The sequence below is a fragment of the Aptenodytes forsteri genome, unplaced genomic scaffold, assembly GCF_000699145.1.
Source record: "Aptenodytes forsteri isolate BGI_AS27 unplaced genomic scaffold, ASM69914v1 Scaffold155, whole genome shotgun sequence".
NCBI lineage: Eukaryota > Metazoa > Chordata > Aves > Sphenisciformes > Spheniscidae > Aptenodytes > Aptenodytes forsteri.
The window spans coordinates 4019885-4035046 of NW_008794446.1; the positions used below are offsets into that span (position 1 = coordinate 4019885).

General features: G+C 35.6%; 1 protein-coding gene across 1 annotated transcript in view; it reads right to left on the reverse strand.

Annotated features, from left to right (window-relative positions):
- NBEA (neurobeachin) overlaps nucleotides 1–15162 on the reverse strand; it is a 437354-nt gene that overhangs the window by 258263 nt on the left and 163929 nt on the right. Inside the window, exon 35 of the mRNA XM_009290267.2 lies at nucleotides 3496–3560. Within this exon, the coding sequence (XP_009288542.1) occupies nucleotides 3496–3560 (65 nt within the window). The remainder of the gene's footprint in view (nucleotides 1–3495; nucleotides 3561–15162) is intronic.

Consider the following 15162-nt stretch of genomic DNA (forward strand, 5'->3'; position numbering starts at 1 on the left):
ATTCCTCCCAGGCTTCCTACCTGTCCTTGCTTCCACTGTAGGCTTCCTTTTTGTGTTTGAGTTTGTCCAGGAGCTCCTTGTTCATCCATGCAGGGCTCCTGGCGTTTTTGCCTGACTTCCTCTTTGTTGGGATGCATCGCTCCTGAGCTTGAAGGAGGTGATCCTTGAATATTACCCAGCTTTCTTGGGCCCCTCTTCCCTCCAGAGCTTTGTCCCATGGCACTCTACCAAGTAGATCCCTGAAGAGGCCAAAGTCTGCTCTCCTGAAGTCTATCTCCTGAAGATACTTTCTCAAATTGTTTAAAGAATACTTCTTCCTTTCCCTCACCCTGAATGGGTGGTCTGTAACAAACTCTCACCATGATGTCACCCTTACTGGACTCTCCTCTCATCCTGAACTGCAAGTTATCAACCAGACTGTCATCCATCCCATTGAAGAGCTCCATACATCTGAGCTGCTCCTTCACACAGAAGGCAACACTCCTTGCTTTCTCTGCCTATCTCTCCCGAGGAACTTGTATCTGTCCATCACAGCGCTTCTGTCATACAGTGCAGGCTGTCCCACCAAATCTCATTCATTCCAGTCCTGTCATAGTTTTGTGATTGCATGTGGAGTAAATTCTACTGCTAGTTTCCCAAGCTGTATGCATTTGTGTACATATTTACTCGAGGTGGGTGCTCCTATCTTATCTCTTGTTCTTGTCACCCTGCACCCTTTTCTTTTGACCTCATCCATCACCACCCCACTTAAATGTGGGTTGTAATCTCCCTCCTACATCACTCCTAAAGAACTCTTTTCATGTCCCCTTTTACAGCCAACATTGGAGATGCATCCAGCTCTTAAATTAAGAAGCCTACTTATGTGTATACCCTAATGTAAATCTGAAATCCTAATTAAGCTGCTATCAGTGAAGCTCTTGACATGTGTGATACCCTCAACATCACATATTCATAGCATGAGACTGATTAAAAAGAAGCATAAAGTTCAAGATCATAACCAGGATGCCTCTAAATCTTTCAGGTATATTATAGACAGTGTTATTCTACACTTCCAAATTAAATATCTTTGCATATGTTTTCCTTGAAAGTATTAATTTAAATCTATAGTCAGATACTCTTGTTATACTAAAAACTGTTATAACAGTTCCTATTTTTAGAAAGCTGTACCAGAGTGTTTGTACGCTGAATTCTACAAATATGTCATTCGGACCTTCCTAACAAAACATTATCTAAAACAAGAAAAGCCAGAAACACAGTAAATCAAGTGATTTAAAATGAAAATGCAATTTATTAAAGGGACAGGAATATAGAAGTTATTTTTTTTTTAACTTTAACTAAACTGAAATATTTTGTTTCAGAACATTTCTAATAAAGTCAAAGATCAGAAAGGCACACAAATTATTTCAAGCAGAAACAACAAAAGTTAGGTACTCAGAAGATCACCTTATAGCATCTGTATATTAAAAAAGATAGACATCTAACTGAAGATATTAAAAACTATGATCCTCCGCATTACATCTAAACCTTGTGCTCCATGCTCAAAAGAAAAAGCTTTCTCAAAACTGTTGATTTATTACCCAGGTCTCTCAAAATCTAACCCAGAAAGTCCTTCAAAATATTCTTAGTCTTCATTTTGCTTTTAATAATTTAAAATTCAATCATTATTGCATAGTGATTATATGCAATTTTACATCCCATTAACCCTGCTTTGTTTTAATTATAAAGATCCTTTGTTAGATTCCTTTAAATGATCCAGTTTATAATTTCAGGTTATCCTAGGGAGCACTTTAATTCAGCTGCACATTCATCAACTGTTTATGTCCTGTTAATTGTTGACAACTGCACAATTGCATTCTCTAGCTATGATTGATGAATTGCATTCACAAGTTTAGCTATTAAGCAGAATAAATATTTATAACAATTTCCAGTTAAAGGATTGTTATCTTTATACCCAAAAGGGTAAATTAAAAACGGATGGGCTGATTGCAAAGGAGAGCATTCTAGTAATTCACACACACTTGTTCTAAAACACCTTTCTGACAAAAGTATATGGAGAAACATGTGTCTAAGGGCAGTTTGATTAGACATTCCTTTGATTGGATTTAAGCAGCAGTTCTCAAATACTACTTCGTTTTGAAAAGTTATTGTTAGAGGGGAGTAGAGGGTCCACTGATATCTTAATACCCGACCACTAAAAATATGCAGATGTAGGATTTATTCAGAATGAGCATTTTATCAATAGAGAGCATGCAACAATATCTGAATCCACTTGCCTGGCTGAGAAAATAAAAAGGGTCAAAATGGGATTCTATACTACTATCTGAGAACATAAGCTTACTATAATTATTCAGTCTATTACCATGTAATATTTATAGTATAATGTGCAGTACATGACCCACTCAGGTGAGCCCTATTATGGTGCAGACTCATATTGCTGCTTCATAGCAAGAAGAATTTCCAATGAAAGGACTACGTTTCCAACTGCTATACTGCACTGCAACTTTGTGTGCGTTCAGAGGATTTACACCAACCAAAAATTGGGTATAAAGCTACATGCTCCTGTTTTCCAGGTACTAATGTTCCTATATTCCTATCTCTGATGTTTTCTAGTCTTCCTTTTAAATGAATGCATGATTTAACAACTGAAATATCAGCTAGACAAAAAATATCCTATAATAAAGATTTCATACTTTACTATTGGTAATGACACACTATTGGTGAAAAAAAGAAACCACACGTATAATGACAAAATCTCTTCAACAGGCGTATTTTGATATTTTTTTTCAACTGCACATATCAAGACATCTAGATTCAAATGGATTTAATGTACTGGCCAATACAAGTCTCACACATTACACAAGCGGCTTCATTTGTCTTTGGCATTCCATTACCAGGAAGGCCAAAGAGTCCCCCTTTGCTGCCCAGCTTGCTGGCTGGAAGTACTGACAAACGTTGCACAGAGTAGAAGATATAAACAGATACAGCATTAAAATTACTTGAGGTTTGATAATAAAGTATCTCAACAATTTGCAAAAGCAAGGCAGCTCTTATAAACATAATGTCCTGTGTGTTTTACAGGACCAGAAGAACTAGATAAAATAATTCCTTATGAACTGATAGTATAGAGAAGTGCATCTGTACAGTGAATGCTGTGCTCCTGAAACAGATGGAGCAGCAGATGGGTTTACAGATTGGGCTCCCTAGATTGTCTGGGTAAAACAACCTTGCTGCTCTGGAAAATGGTGGTTCAATTCTCAAATAAACCCAAACCTATATACAGTTCGTGGGAGCTCTATTTCCTTCTGTCAATAAACAAATTTTTCAGAATTTACACATTTTCAAATTAAATATTTACTATATAAATATCTAGACAATAAATCTCTTAATTAAAATGGCCTTTTCACAATATTTTTGGAACAGATGGTGAGGAAGTGTTATCACCCAATGGAATAAATGCAAAATGACTACTTGTTCAAAAGCTTTAAAATTAATTACCTTCCTTCATTGATGAGCTCAATAAATGCAAGTCCTGCATTCTTCTGAATAGAATTTTGCCATTCCTAAGAAGATAAAATATAACATGATCAAAACATGATCAAGGATTTTAAACCACATTTCTGAAGCTGACCCTGGTGACTTCCTAAGGGGCTTGAATTTAGGCTGAACTTCTTAATTTAATGGTTTTCTTTTTTTTTCTTTTTTTTTTCCCAAAGAAGAATGATCTGATCATTTAAAAACTGTAATTCATTCTGATTTTCAAATAAATTTTAGGTGGTCATGTTTTCGGTTTCACCCTTACGCAAACTTTAGTTTCCTTGTCTAGAGAACATGAAAACACATCTTGTTTCTCCATTTCATATAGTTGCCCAATGAACATATTAAGTGCAACAAAGCACGGCAGCAGTAGTTTCTTCACTTTGCTTCACTGTTACACCTTGTACATTTTATCATATAGGCCAGGCAATAATCTGTGTACCATCCATCCCTCCTTGAGTTCAATCTTTGTTTCGTCCCCATTATAAGTGAAAACAAAACCAGTCGCTAATAACAAACTGAGTTTTTAAAATTCTTTTACTATAAACATGGATTTCCAACATAAACTTTTGAAACTGATTTAAACCACTTAATAGATATTAAAAGATAACAACTTTTACTTCATATACCACTAAGTTAAAGAGAAAATTCTCAATGCATTACAAACAGCTTTTTGCCATACAGCTCACTGCCTATATCACACCAACAGACTTTTGATATTTGAGATGAAAAAAGGTCGAGATATCTCTCTAGCAAGTAAATATTACTTTCTTTTGGGATAATTCCTTAAACCTTTTCTTTAAGGGTAATAAACATTTCTTTTCATCATACAGAAAAAAAAAAAAAAATCAAGATACATTAGCTGGATTACAGTTCAGAGAGAAATTTTCTAGTCTGACACTTCATGTTATAAACAAAAATGGGTAGAGAGAGTTACAGTTACAGAACTATTCTGCTTTACAGTTCCTTTTTTCCAGGACTAAAAAATCAGGCAGAAATCCCCAATGCTTTTTTCCTGATATGGGCAAAAAAATAACTTTGCACAGATAAGTAAATTTTCTCAAATAATAGTTGTGAAAACTAGTCACTAATCAGCAAGGTGCTTCTTACTGATCTTATGAAAATTCACAGATTTGACCAAGTTATGCATCTCAAAAAAAGCCCAACAATAATAATCTTGTGCTCATGATTGGTTTTATAAGAGGCAAGCTACCAAAATACCCAAATAATGAACATACTTTTAACGTATTACTGAGCAGGTAAATCCTGATTAGGGAAGATGGAATATCAGCACTCAAGCCTCTAGCTTGTGGGCTAGAAAACCATTGTAACAGGTCCTTTTTTCAGTGCTGTTGATTTTGTTCTTTTCCAAATCCAGTAACTGAAGCAAGCCTAATGATCTAATTTTTGGAAGCAATTAAATCACCTTGGTATAGTACAAAGTCACTCTGAGAAACTAAGAAGGAAAGGATTCAATTGCCTAAACATAGGCACCTAGTGCCATTTTAAGAAACAATAGTCTGAGTTAGAGATAGTATTTGAGGTGTAGCATTATTGGTTTTTTTAATCAGAGCCTTTTACTGCACATTATAAAAAGCCCTATTAGCATTTTCTTTTGAGATGCTTTTCTGCACCACAGCTACTATGACTCTGCAGTCAGGAAAGCAGAACTGGTGTGACTACAATTCAGGAAAGAAGCTGAAAAGAGAGAAGACAAAAAAAAGAAAAGACAGCTAGAAGAAAGCATGCTAATTAAATTTCTAAAGAGAGACAGAGGGTCTACCTGTGTCTGCAAAAGACCAAGAGATTCTTGCAAGTCTTTAGTCAGGTCTTCCTGCTCAGTGAAAATGTCTCAGAAACTGCAGGACATCCAAAATGGCTAACTGGATTTTAGGTGAGATATCTACGGCACCTAAAAAGCCATTAGGTATCTATGTGGAAGCAAACAAATCTCTTCTTATGTCTCCATAGGTGGAAAATCTCATGCATTTATCCAAAGTAATTGTTCACAATAAAAATGTGTGAAACCGGTCCAACTATCTACCAAAAATTAGTGGAAAACATAATGATGCAGAACCACAAAGAAACCAGGATTCATGGTTCATGCATTGCTTCACCACAAACTCATTACTACAAACTTCACTACAAACTCCTAACCCTCCATTAATCCACAAATAATTATTACTACTATAATTTCCTCTCAGTTTTAGGCATAATTTAATATAACAGATTCATGATCCTGAGAGGTGAACTGTACTTGTGAAGAGGCACCTGGTTTTCTTTTTTTCAGTTTATTTTTAAAAGACCCGAACAATAAACCGAAATACTTAGAAGTGCCAGCATTACAGTTGCCTTTGTAACGGCCATTCAGATCACTGCATGCACTTTAAGAACTGGATTAAGATGTGGAGTTATACACTCAAAGAATGTGCAGCAATTTTGTTTACATTATCTCAGATTCCACAGAAAATCTTTCTCACCCTCAAGATGTAAGAAGCGGAAAGATAAACACCAAATGTAATGGATGCAGTGACGGTGGTTGGAAAATTTATGCTATAGGCAAGTAGAATCATAGCATAGACATTTGGTTATTAGCAGCTAAATGCTTGAATGACTACACTACATCTCAGGTGGTTTTGGTGTAGTTCATATCCTGAATCTTCTGGGCCTTAAAACAAGAGCTGGGAGACTTTTCTGTGCCTTAAAAATGCTGATGCCAATTACATGCTGAAGTAACGGAAGACTGACAAAATTGTGTACCAGAGAATTTCGTCTATACAAGAAGAATGCGTTGACCTTTCTTCCCTTGGGGCTCCTGCTTGATAGGGCAGCGGGGATGACTATTACTGCCAGCAGTGCACCTCTCGGAACAAGGTAGGGTATAGAAGTCTTGGGGATAGAGGCATATTTAGAGACTGTCTAACACAGACAGTGTTCAAGAATGATGACGCTTACCACTTCTCTGTACTAAAACCAGAATGAAGATATCAAATTTCATTTTAACTTTATTCATGTTGAAAGAAAGAAAAAAATTGTCTTCATACGCAATAGCTAAACATTGTAACTTTAGACATTCAGTTAAATTACTGTCCACTATGGCTATGTTCTAAATATTTTATACTATGCAAACTTCTATTGAAGACACCAAAAATGTACTAATAGGATACTGGTAGTTACCACCCCCCTGCCCCACCTAAGTTGTCCTCCTCCTCTATGCTGTTGTTGCTTAAAAAGCATCACTGCATCCAGAAAGCATCAGTACAGGTTCCCTGACAGAAGGTTCAGACTGAATCCTCTTATGAAACTGTCCATGCAGAGTTTTCATAATTTACATGAGAGCTCTCACCCTTTCCAATTTCTGCAAGGAAGTCTAAAATCGTGTCACAAGTTACAAGTTTCTCAAGAAACTGCAGTTACTGAATGGACAGATAACTGGTGTAGTAATCACCCTACAATTCTCCTTCCACTACAGGTGCTACTGTCTCAATCAGTTGTAGCTTCTTTGGAATTCTCTCTTCTCTGTGTCTTAAACTGAGTATTTTTTTTCTTTTTGTCATATTGAATATTTATTGAATTTTCTAGTCTAAGGTACTAATAACTCGGTTGACACCTCAATTCTTCAATCACTGTACTTTAATCATAACTTCTTGAGACAGATGAAATTCTATTACACTGACTCTCTTCTTTCTGGACCCTTGAATATGTTTGGAGAAAAGTCTTGTACAGAGCTGAACAGGTGCTACCTTTTATCAGGATAAGGAAGAGGAAATTTTATAAAAATGTGTTTGCAATTCACAACATACACGTAATTTAGCTTGGGTTTGTACTCCATGTTGTGAAGTTACCTTCTAAAATCACCAATAACTTGCTTTACTTCATTTAAGAGGAAAGATTCAAAGGTAATGTTACAAGATTGAAGGAAATGTTTATTTATGGCAGAAAACCATGTCCATTAAAAGTAGGTAAAAACAGAAAAACCAACTGATTTCAAGATACAGCCTCAATTTTTGATCAGATCGCTCATAAATTTTTGAGAAAATTATACAGTTTTTAAGATCATAGGACTGTCCCTACCATTCCTAGAACTGAGCTAAAGATATTGGAGTCTTAAAACCTTCCATTATTGTTTGGAATGAGAATCAGATCTAAGAATTCCAATTTTACTGCCTTTATCCTTCTCTCACACTCACATGTATACTGCTCATAGATGATAAATAAAATGTATTTTTGGTCTACTCTTTCAAGTAAATTTGGGATCAATTTTAGGATTTGATGATAGGTCATCCATTTTAAAAGCGACTATTTCCCACAATAAGGAAGTTGCAGAATGACTGACGACATCCTCCTGGAAGGCAAATCTGCAAGTATTGGAATACACTGGGCTTCTGGCCAAATCACAGAAAGGAAAAGAATGTGAAGCTTTCACAACACTATTTATGTGAATATGACTTTAACAATGCAGCAAAGGTAATAGGAAGTTTCAGATTTCACTTTCACAAGACTCATTTTTCCTTTATTTTCTTGACTTGGAGTAACATGTTAATTTTTCGCTTTCTTGGAAACACACAGACCCATTGCCCTTCTGGTCACCTGTGGTAATTGCCCAATTTATCTTGGAAATGAAGTCAAACTTTCCCAGAGGAACATTTCATTGATAACTTAGAAGAAAAGAGAAAAAAAAAATCCACAATTGCAAAAACATTTACATTATCCAAACAACACTAGGGAAATGGCCAAATTTATTTAGATGATACAATATTAACCTTAGTCACCTTGTAGAAATTCTGCATATCTTCTAGTGCAGACAGAAGATATGTGCTAGAAGATACATGCAACTCCATAACTTCTAGAGCTTCCTTCCTGACTGAAAAAATAGTTCTTCATTTAAGAGACACTAAAATTATTATTAACAACATGTGTTGCTACGTAGGCTATTAATCCTAAAAGCCAGTCCACTTATTACTCAACCAATCTTTGATGTTAGAGGTGGATAACTAATCTGAAGTCTTCCAAAATGCACCATTAAAGAGAAGACTTTTTGATGAACAGAAAACTACTCCTCACTTTGTCTCCATTATATATATAACAAAACCCCCCAAAACTATGGTATATTTATTAATAATGACGGCCTCCAGTAATGAGCTTTTGTACCCTTTGTCAGCCCTTTAAGAAATACCAGCTGACTCACTCTGACTTTCTCGGTGTTTTCCTCTGATCTAAGACCCTCCTCAGTTATAGGCAACTTAATAGAGAAGGTACCTTGCCATATTAGGATATGGGGAAAGTAATTCTTAGAGTTTTCTGATCCTGCCCGTTTTGTCATGAATCTAGAAGAGGTTCAGATCAGCATCCCACTGATGTGTAATAAATGTAGTCCTTGACATTTTTTGACAAAAATACTCTGACAAGGACAGGCAAGAGAAAGGACCAGAAGTTCCATGATGACTCTGGTGTAAGAAAGATATTGAAGAAAAGATTCTGCTTATTACTAAAGGCAAAACACAGAAGTAGTCTTCTGAGTGTACGGGGATCTGGAAGCACATCTCACAGAATAATCAAGAAAGTAAAATTGCCCAACAAGTAGAAAAGAATACACTGATGGTTTCCATTTGAAAGTTACATTATCAGAAGCAGATGGCCAAGAGATGAAGACTGAGATTGGGCTGGAGGACATTCCACACACGGACAAGGAATTAATGCAAGAAAATTCTCTGACACTCCTTTAGCGTAAAAAAAAAAAGACAATGCGAAGTGATCATCTTTTGGAAAATTTCCAGAATTCTATAAAGCAAGTGAGAAACACCAAGGAGGGGGAACAACACCCCCCAAAAATCCACTTAATTTCTAGAGCAAAACAATATAAAGGAAAAAGTTTTCTACTTCCCCTGTAGCTTGTACTGGAGTTCATTTCTGGTTTTGGAAATTACACTAAGTGTGTATATCAACCTATCTGTGTATAGGCCATGTTCTGGATTATGAAGAGCCCCAAATCAACACCAGAACATAAGTACGTGTTTAAGCTGTACCATATTTGATAATGGATAAGGACACAGTTGAAATGTTGTTTCTCTCTTGCTGGATCTTTATATAGTCCAAATAGGATGACAATATTAGAGAAAGTACTTGCTTCAGCTACAAAGACTTTATTGAACTTAATTTGAGTCTGTGATAAAAAGTGGTTACAAACCCTCAATTTGGAGCTATGTGACTGACATTTTCATATACCTTTCTAGTGCTTTGTCCAGTGCCCGACAATCCGTGGGATTTTTTTTGCTTGTAACTTATTTCTCTCCCATCAAATGCCAAAATTCCTTTCTTTTTTTCTTGACTGCCACAGGGGCAGTCCTTCTTTCCTACAGCCTCAGCCGTCCTATCTGCCACCTGCTATGAGCTATTGCTTTCATGGCTACTCTAGAAGTATAATCAGTTAAAAATTACTATTTTATCCAGAGTTACTTTTTATTTTGATGTGACTGTTTCCACCATTGCATGTATTGGTAAAAGCGAGCAAGGATGAATATGGAGCTAGGCATGGAGAAGATATGATACCTCTGCCAGTGTGATTTTCGCCAGAGAGAAGCCTAAGCTGAATATTGAAATTGCAACCTAAGAGCATGGTTCCATTAGATGCAGAGATCTGAATTTACAGCTTGCTGCCAAGAAAACACAGGTAGTGTTTTCTCTCTTCTCCTCTGTGCTCCCAGATTTTCAATCCTGAATCCTTCTCTTTGAGTAGCTCTGGTGATTTTTGAACTAGGGTCTCAGCCAGCTTAACCCACTAAATGAGGAAACAAATGTCTGAACAGTTTTCAGTTTTGTTTCTATGTATCCTTCCCTTCTACATCAAATTTTAATTCAGACTTTTGCAGTGATATGATATGCAGCATTGTCTCCTCCTAGTCGTGCTGGTACAAATACAGAGACAGTGGATAATCCAGTAGGACAAATGGGAAGGTAAAACATCCAACTTGTTTCATGATTAGGAAAAAGAAAGATTAAAAAATTACACCTCCATAAGAATTTGCATAACCAACCTTAATTTCACCATTGAAATTATATCAGACTTAATTTCCTAAATAGATTAAATCCCAGGTTCATTGTTCTTTAGATTTAAGAGAAGTCGTCATTATTTAACTTCTCTTCAGCCTTCCTACTGCAGTTGGTGTCAAAAAGACAAACAGCAAACACTTCTGTTAGTGTGCTACTATCACAGTTACTCTGAAAGAGCTATCAGTTATCAAACAAAATGTAAGAAGTATGAGAACTCTAGGAATACCTTTGGAAGGAATAAATAAGGACCAATAATCATAATTAAAGTTGAATCTAACACTGGCAACAGGAGTAAATACATACAAAATTATTATAAATCAATCTATAATGAAAATCGAAAGGTTTCTAATAATGCATAATATTAAAATATAAAATAGACAATTTTATTTGTAGTAGTTGTATTGTCAATTGTATTGTCTATTGTAATAGACATTTTTATTTAGCACACATTTATAGTGTGGTACAAAAATAAAGCTAACTGTCTTAAGATGGAGCCTGGTAAGATACCTGTGAGGATGGTGCTTGATAAGAAGGCACTGTACAGCAGAGCTAGAGAATTCCTACTGAAACTTTTCTAGAAAGCCTTGAATAGAGTATCTTTAGTATCAAGAAGAATGGATTGTGTTTCTATTATATGAATCACACATTTCAGGGCTTCTTTTGGTCAGCTGTAGGGACCAGAAAAGGTTTTCTTTTTCTGCTTGGTTTCTGTGTTGGGCAGCTGCCAGTTTCTGAAGCCCAAGAGCTATCCCATACTTTGAGACAGAATGCACATTTAGATGTGCTAGTGCGTACTGAAATCTCTCCAGTGTCTGGTTGATAGGTCTGCCTATGTTCTCAGAGCTAAACCTACCACCAAATTTACTCAGTGAGAATTTCCTTCGAATTTGCACTGGCAAGGCACATCTTGGGCGGGGGGGAGGTTTTGTTTGTTTTTTCCACCTCTCCTTGGAGAGGGATTAATTTCTTTATACTGTTTAAAATTTTTTCTTGCCACTAGGACAACAGGCAATGCACTCATTCGCCTTCCCCTCTCCTGCCTTCTGCCTCATTTTGCCACTTTATAGTTTTGATTGCTATAGTATATATAATAGTATACAACTACTATGTTTTACATGTGTCAAAACGCTGGAACGTGTTTTATGGACCGTGCTGCATGGGAGCAGAGACTTCACAGATCTTTTTTGAATAAGTATGTACTGAATGGCTGTCTGTGATACGGAGAGACAGACTGGATTCAGCCCAAGCAGCTTCTAAGTTTCCAGGTTAATAGATAAGACAATGTGGACAGACACAACTCATTTATGAGGCTCACACTGTTAACCAACGTTTGAAAGGCTTAGCTGAAGCTCAGTTTACCCATTAATTACATAACAGAGTTTCTCAAGTTATGGATATACTCTTGGTATAGTTTGCTTTATTTAAGACACTTTAAGTTCTATAATTCTTCATAAACGTGAACAATTTACAGAATCTACTTACAGCTTAATGATAAGAGGGACCATGGGTTATCATTTATTTGAGAATCTCCTAACACGTTTTAATTGCCAGTTTTAAGTAAAGCATTTCTTGGTTCTGTATGTCCTTTTCCTCACTCCTCATACAGTTTTTCTAATAAAAGCCTTTTTACGAGGGATAGCATCAAAAAGAAATCTTTTTCCTCAAGATAAGGATTCAGAAGTGGACTATTTTCATTCTAGTTTTAGTATTTCCTTTGGAGGCTCCTGAATTACAATCTTTATCAAACTTTCAACATGTGGGGAGGGGAAATCAACAGAATGAATGATGTATTGAAAACTATTGAAAATCCTGAAATTTGTCAGATATTCTAGATGTATTCTACAATCACAAATGACATAGCATTTTTTCCCTGAAGTAACCATTTATCCATTATAATAATTATATTTTTTAACAGGTCAAGTAGCAAGATGTCTTAAATACTAAGACAGTATTTTCTGTTTAAGAAAATAAATTTCCCCTGCTAATAGATAAGATACATAAAAATGCAAGTGGCATGAGATAAAACTCCTTTGGGATAACATCATTCAGTTTCTGCAGAAGCTGTATCCCCAAAGAGAAAAATTTGCAAAAGATCTGGAAGTAATTAGAAACTATTGTAGTGTTTTGGCTAGGGAAAAAAAAAAAAGAAAGAATAAGAAAAAAGTAATTGAAATCTAAATCTGATGTAAGAAAGAAATACACTGCAAAAATAAATGTATTTTTTTAAAAAATTGTTTTGTTTATTTATGAAATCTGCCACTCCAACAGCAACACAGCTTTGACATGCTCAACTAGGCTGAGGGAACAAAGACCAGCTAATCAAGCACAGATCTTGTCAAACATAATGCATCTTCATCCGTTTTATGTTAAAATAGACTAAATCCAAATGAAAATGCCTGTTTTATGAAAAGTGAAAATCATTATATGTTTACTATAAATTATCTAGAAAAAATATATTTCAAGTACTTGGATGTATGCTTTTGGTTTATATAAGAAATAAAGAAAATAAAGCCTTCAAATTAACCTAAATTATAACTAGTGACGTAGGTGATACTAGGAAAAAATAAAATGGGTGCAGGGAAGCAAGTTACAGTACAAGAGAGATTCTGAAAATACAAAGAGTAGAACTTTTTGTTCTTCCCCAAACCCACAAATGATGCACTACCCCTACAGGAGTTCCTTTAAAACTTAAAATGTATTTTTCACAGAAACTCCAAATTCCTTTGGGGGAAAGGCTTGATTGCATATCCCTCAGAGTCTAAAAGGCTGCCCATATGAACTGAATTATCCATGACATGTACCTTCAGACATTTGTAATGTGATATTTCATGTAAATTTAGACCATACCTTGGACGTGAGCCGCTGGCAATGTTGATTTTATTCAGGAGCTCAGATAAGAAAAAAAATTCTGACATCCTTGCTAATCTGTAGTCGTTAACATGGAATTTCCAACATAAAGAGCATAAAAGCATCTAATTTGCTGTAGCAAATGGAAGGAAAACAAACTTTGCATTTCCCTTTCCTTTTCAATGTCTAAAGTTACTCTGTTCTGTGCAAACAAAATTGTACTTTTCAAAGCTTTTTAATATCGTCATCTGTCTTTTGAGTGACACATTTCAAACTTCCCCACATAATCTGTAAAATGCCATTCAATCTGAATATGAAGGATTTACCCATATTAGGAAGAGAAGCCCTAGTTACATTAGGATTATTAAAAACCACAGTACTTTATATAGTCTTTCTAGCCCATATTACTCAATTTATTATATGGAAAAGCTCAGGTAGCACTATCTGTTTTGTTTTTAGAGATGAGTTAATCTCATTTGCTGCGGACAACATCTCCTAAGATCCTAATTCCAAGTTCTGTTAGCTATAGGCTGGATTATGATATTTGCCTGTCTGCCATTCTCTTCAAGCCAATTTATGTATTAGTATTATTATAGCATTTATCTTGTGTTTTCTTTTGACAAATAGTTTTAAAATGTAAATAGAAAAAAACCCCTATTTTTTTTCCTGCAGATGAACTACAGGCCTGATTGTTTAGTACACCTACAGGATTAAATATGGTATTCTGTGCAGATGCAATTTACAGAAGCAATACTTTTGGAGTTAGGAAGGTGAGGGGAGGAGAATGCAATTTGCACCACTACAGCCCCCTGTTGACCAATTCCTGTAGAAACATTTAACATCACTCCACCAACAAACATTACAGCATTAGCTTCTGAAGTACTTAGTAATAAATGGACATCAGGACACAAAATCTTCCTTATTTAGAAGATAAGGAAACAACCCTGAAGTATCAGATGCGGTATAAAAACTAAAAGCTTGCCATTTCCCCAAGTAATTGTGTAGATGGAAAATAGTTCTCCCAAGCAAACATTGAAGAAAATGAATAAATGTTCAAAATTTGAAAATGGTTAGGCTCTTTGCATTATTTCAGGTATAAAATGAAGTTTGTTTTTAAAATAGTCAAATATTTTGAAATAATAAATAACATGTATAATAGCCATAGAAATAACATTGATTTAGCTGCATTTGTTATACAGCTTTACTGGGATGTCTAAAGAAAAAGCATTGCAGAAAGAGCTTAAATTTCTCTCTCTTCCTTCCAATCAATATTTGAGGCAAAGTTTCATCTCTAGGGCCCTTAATGGCAGGAATTCCTGGAGCCAGCAAATGAGTAATGTTAAACCTATGATTAGATGATGAGGCCATCAAAGACACTAGACCCTAATGCTACATTCCACTTTATTCCTGAGAACTGCAGTAAAACCAAAGGCTAGAGAAGAAAGGACTGTAAGTTATTCCTTCCCTCAAGAAAAGGTTTAAAAAGCTGCAAAAAAAAGAAAAAAAAAAGTTGCATGACATGAACATAGGGTTTAAAAGCCTTAATGGATCTTTTGGAATTTTCCTGGAACCCAGGACTTGATCATTAGGTAACAAATTTTTCAAGTGCCTTGCTGGAGAAGGTTTGAAGTTCAAACCCCACTGAGGATTCCTGCCAGGGATGTATTTTTCTTTTACTTTTCCCTAACCAATATCTACCCTGGCTAAAAGAGGGGAGAAAAAAAAAAAAGG